The sequence below is a fragment of the Theobroma cacao genome, chromosome 5 (assembly GCF_000208745.1).
Source record: "Theobroma cacao cultivar B97-61/B2 chromosome 5, Criollo_cocoa_genome_V2, whole genome shotgun sequence".
Taxonomy (NCBI): domain Eukaryota; kingdom Viridiplantae; phylum Streptophyta; class Magnoliopsida; order Malvales; family Malvaceae; genus Theobroma; species Theobroma cacao.
In genome coordinates, this window is record NC_030854.1 from 7,726,244 (window position 1) to 7,732,030 (window position 5,787).

General features: G+C 35.8%; 1 protein-coding gene across 1 annotated transcript; it reads left to right on the forward strand.

The window, feature by feature from the left end:
- On the forward strand, window positions 4,039–5,311 carry LOC18598348 (secoisolariciresinol dehydrogenase). Its single transcript, XM_007027841.2, has 2 exons — window positions 4,039–4,191; window positions 4,311–5,311. Exons 1-2 carry the CDS (start codon window positions 4,154–4,156, stop codon window positions 5,104–5,106), a joined length of 834 nt encoding a protein of 277 aa, XP_007027903.2. The 5' UTR covers window positions 4,039–4,153; the 3' UTR covers window positions 5,107–5,311.

Genomic DNA, 5,787 nt, shown 5'->3' on the forward strand with positions numbered 1-5,787 from the left:
GGGACTTTGTGCAATTGCACTATCTCATCCACATATAGTTTAGCATATTGTGTTGTTCTATAGGCGGTCTTTACTGATAGAAAATAAATGAACTTAGTCAGTTTATTAACTTTCACCTAAATAAAGTCAAACACCTTATTCATTTAGGGTAGTCCTATTACAAAGTCCATAGAGATATGTTCCCATTTTCATTCAAGAATATGTAAAGGATGTAATAATTCGGTAAGCCTCTGATGATCTGCCTCAATCTATTGGTACATTACATTAAGCACTTAGCGACAAAATTTGCTATATCCCTTTCAAACTTTCCCATCAATTACTTCTCTTAAATCATGGGACATCTTGGTGGTGCCTAGGTGAAGTACATAGGCTGCCACATGCACCTTCTCCAAATTCTCTCATCTTAGGCCATCAATATTTGGCATATATACTCGAGATCCATATCGTAATAAGCCACTCATGGCTCTAGTAAAATCTTGCCCTTTCCTTTATTGAGTATCTTCTAAGGCTTGAACCACATGATCATCTTTACCTTGGGCATCCTTGATACAATCAATCAAGATAGGTTTCTCTCTAAAATGGGCTAATGACGTTTATGCATCATCAATCTCAAATCAAACTCCCATATCAGCCAAGTTGTTCATGTTTTCCACTAAAGATCTCTTATCGAATGATATGTGGACTAGACTTCTCATAGACTTCTAACTCAAAGCATCTGCCACTATATTGGCCTTGCCAAGATGATATAAAATAGTGTAGTCATAGTCCTTAAGCAACTTCATCCATCAACGTTGCCTAAGATTGAGATCTCTCTACTCAAAAATATACTTGTGACTTTTGTGGTCTTTATAGATCTCACAAGTCTTTCCATAAAAATAATGCCTCATAATCTTTAAAGGCAAAACTATAACAACCATCTCTAAGTCATGGATGGGATAATTGTGCTTATGCTTCTTGAGCTGTCTCGATCAGTATGCAATCACATTTCTATGCTGCATCAACACATAAGCAAATCCTACTTGTGATGTGTTGCAATAAACCACATATCCCCTTGAACCATATGGCAAACTCAATAGTGGAGATGTAGTAAAATGAGTAATGAGCTTTTCAAAGCTCTCCTTGCATGGTTCAGACTAAGTAAACTTCACGCCCTTCTGTGTTGGCTTGGTCATAAGAGCTACAATCTTAGAAAAATCCTTAATGAACTTGCAGTAGTAGTTGGCTACTCCTAAAATACCATGAATCTTTGTCATCGATGTCGATCTTAGCCACTTCTCCACATCCTCGATCTTCTTTAAGTCCACTGGTGTTCACTCAAAATATGAAGCACAATCCTCATGTGCTACACGTGCTATTCACGACTCCTCAAGTATATTATGAACACCATAACGAACTTATCTAAGTATGGCCTAAATACCTAGTTCATCATATCTATAATAGCTATAAGGGCATTAGTCAATCCAAATGATAGCACTAAAAACTCATAATAACCATACCTCAAGCAAAATGCAGTCTTGAGTATGTCTCCATCTTTAGTCCTCATCTGGTGATAGCTCGAGCATAAATCAATCTTGGAGAAACACTAAGCTCCTTGTAACTAGTCAAATAAGTCATCAATCCATGGAAGAGGATACTTGTTCTTCACTGTAACCTTGTTCAATTGTCTATAATCGATATACAATCTCATCGACCTATCCTTTTTCTTCACAAACAAAATTGGTGCACCCTATGATGAAACACTAGAGCATATGAAACCTTTGTTAGCAAGTCCTCTAACTAGTCCTTGAACTTTAATGGTGCCGTCTGATAAGGCTGGATAAAAATCGAACTGGTGTCCTAGACCAAGTCTATGCAAAACTCTGTGTCCTTTTTTAGAGGTAATACGAGTAGCTCCCCGGGAAACACTTATACAAAATCTCCCACAATTGGTACATAGGCCACATTACCCAATTCCAATTACGCATCCAATTGCATTGCCAAGAATCCTTGTCATCCTCAACTCATCAGTCACATAAGAATCATGGTTGATATAACACTGCCTGAGGCCATGCAATATTTGCTATTTTTGACTCCTCTCTCCAATATAATTTAGCAAATCAGCTTAGCATTTAAAAATGCAATATTTTCTAAAGCAAATCTCAAGTTATACATTCAAAAACAAATGTTTTCCAAACTCAACTAAGGATTTTCTATTCTATCCTCTAAGCTAAGGTTGTGGTTTCACAATACCACTGTTATCATCCTCTTATCTTGCATTGTGTACCTTCTATCGGTCTCATTGAACTTACATCTCTCAAACACCACTAGATGCCCCTCTTGCATCAAAACACCTCCAATAGCCAAAGTCCAATGCATTGGTGTGGAGCTCATATGGTTTGGTGTGATCCGGCAGCACCAACATTGGTTCCTCACACATTACCTTTTTCACTCCCTGGAAGGTGTCATACAAGGGTGGTCATTGATCATTTCTTTCACATTTAATTATATTTAACTTTTCTTTTTTAAAAAAGTGCAATATTTTAGTAAAGTCGAAATCTAATTAATGTTAAAAGAAATTAATTATTTAACTTTTATATGAAATAATTATTATTTAAGGTCATATATTGTTTAATCAATTTCCTCTTTTTAGTCAAATGTTACCTCACTCTTTAGAATCTGCTATTACCTTATAAAAACTTTTAGGAAAAAATGACTAACAGGATTGAGGCTTTCTTGAAGATGAAACGGGTGTGAAAGTATTATTCAACCCATAATTCTAGTCTGTTTTTTTTTTAACACTTTTTCAATTCTATATATGTAGCAATTTGTGAGCAATTAATATATAGTTTCTATAGTTTTATATATTCCCTGAAACTAGATGAAGGAAAGGGAAAGGCACATGGACCAGGCCAGATGATCTGATGGTTAGTTGTATTTTGAAATAAAAATCTCGTAATACAGCTTAGCTTAGACTGTTCCCAAACCTTCTGCAAGAATCACATGGCAGTAAGTCGTCGGCTAACAAAAGGATTTAAAACTGTATTCGCAATTGACTGGAATTCTGAATATATATCTACTGATTTTTGTGCACTACGTCAACATAATAATATTCAAATATAGGTCAAAAACAGCATGCATACGTAAAGGATGAAGTTTCCATGAAAATAAAATAAGCGAGAAAAGGTAGTATATGTATATATATAGCTTTTTCTAATTAATATATATAGCTTTGAAAAACTTTACAAGTAAAATTTGATTTGGCTTTCAAGGATGGATCTAGGATGAAATTACTGGAGGACAATAATTAGAAAAAGCTAACATGTTTATGTATATAAAAAGTTTGGGCTAAAAAATATATATGTAACATACCTTCTGTAATTTATTGAAGTTGAGCACGACATTCTTTCATATCATAAAATTTATCAATAATTGAGTTTATATCAAACTTTTCAGCAATCTCTATTTCAATATAAGTAACCATGCAGTAAATAAAAAAATCATCTTCCATCCTATTCCTAAGCTTATTATTTATAATGTTCATAGCTGAAAATAACCTCACTTATTGCAGTTGAAGTTTGTTTATTTTTTTTTAAACTTTTATCTTTGAAATGTAATTTATTTTTAATAATTTTTATTATATATTTTGTTTTATCTTAAGTCATATCATCATGATCTTGGCCTCTTTGGGTTTATAAGCCACACTTCTATAACTGCTTAATTAGTGCTTATTAATTATTGGTGGGTCTGTGTTTGGAGTATTGGTCGGTTCCCATAAATGATAAGCATAAACCCATCCAATGTGTTTCATTTTGACAGGAGGTTGGGAAAAAACATGGGGAGCCACTTGTTTTTGAAAAAAAATACATACAGAAATTAGAAAATTTTCAACGGCGGGGAGCAAGCAACCCCATACCTCGGTATGAATCTGTCCCTGTTCGCCTTGTCACGCTATTTTGTCCTTACTTAATAGATAATTCTTTTGGTCAAACAAAACTTCAGCTGCACATGTCTGATCTATTCTATATCCCTAAATTTTATTGTGAGAATTTTATTTTTTGTCTTCTATAAAAGCACAAGGAACCATTGATTATGATTCAAACTTCAACAATTCTTCATTGCAAGCTTGAGGAGCTCTTCATTGCAGTAGTGATCTCTCATCGATTTTAAGGGAAAGATGAGTGCCAATTCTTCGGTGGCTTCAAACCTAAGAAGATAAGTAAAACACGCTGCAATCATAATGCTAGAATATCCTCTGTCTTTCGCTTCCAATTAATAACCTTTATCACTGCCTGGCATGTAGAATAACCCTGTTTAACTTTTTGCTATTACAGGCTACAAGGTAAGGTGGCGCTGATAACTGGAGGCGCTAGCGGCATAGGTGAGTGCACAGCAAGGCTTTTTGTCCACCAGGGTGCAAAGGTCGTCATTGCAGACATCCAAGATGATCTTGGACAATCTATATGTGAAGAACTTGGCCACCAAAGCATCTCTTACGTTCACTGTGATGTTACAAGCGATTCAGATGTCCGAAATGCAGTCGATTTGGCTGTCTCCACCTATGGATCGCTTGATATCATGTTCAACAACGCCGGTATAGCCGGTCCAGATAAGAGTATAGTTTCTTCAGATGATGAGAAATTCAAGAAGGTTCTTGATGTCAATGTCTTTGGAGGATACTTGGGTGCGAAATATGCTGCCAAGGTGATGATCCCAGCCAGGAAAGGATGCATTCTCTTTACTTCAAGCGTGTTCTCAGTGATAGGTGGTACTGATGCCGGGCATGCCTACGTTACATCAAAGCATGCACTTGTAGGATTGGCTAAGAATTTGTGTGTGGAGTTGGGGCAGTATGGGATAAGAGTGAATTGCATTTCGCCCTTTGGAGTGGCAACCCCACTGCTAAGGAAACCGTTCGGCATGATGGAGAAGGAGAAAGTGGAGGAGCTGGTTTCCAAGGGGGCAAACTTGAAGGGGACAGTATTGAAACCTGACGATGTTGCTCAGGCAGCTCTGTATTTAGCAAGTGATGAGTCCAAATACGTAAGTGGACTCAATCTGGTGATTGATGGAGGCTACAGCACAACGAATCCCTCAATGTCCACGGTCATCAAGAGCCTGTTTTCTTAAAACCAATTTGGTCTGGAATTTACGACAGTCATGGTAATGAATATAATTCTTGTGCCCCGTTGTCGCTAGCTCCCTGCCTCATACTCGCATTATTGTCATATTCTTGCTTCATGCTTAGATCATTGCCACGTGTCTAAGAAAACAACTTAAATTGGATCATTTGTTACAAATTATTGCATCTTACCGTGCATATTTATTATTGGTTTCTTTATTAGTCATTTATTATTTACTGAGTCAATGTTTAGTTCTTACTGTTTTGGTTAAACTAAGTCAAAGGTGAGGTGCCAACAAAAGATTGTTTTACTTGATTATGGGTAAGATTTTACGGAAATAGTTGAGATATTTTAAGAGAGTGACATTATGCCTGTAGCTTTAAATACAAAGCATCTAATGTAATTTTGTTAAGATGCACACAATTTAAAATAATACACAAAAGCTCATATCTCCAGAATTTTCCTTTCTTCCCACTTTGAATACGTATCTTTTTCCTCACTGTTATGTTCTATGGTATCAGAGCCTTGTTAAAATTTTTTGTATTCTTCTTGTCTATTAAGTCGAGATTTAAAACCGTTGAGAGGAAGTCCTTATTCTGCCAAATGGAGTTAGTAAATGGAGGATGTTAGCTTTATGAGTTTTAAAATGATTAGAGTCTTGAAATGATAAAAAAAGTGATCAAAATTT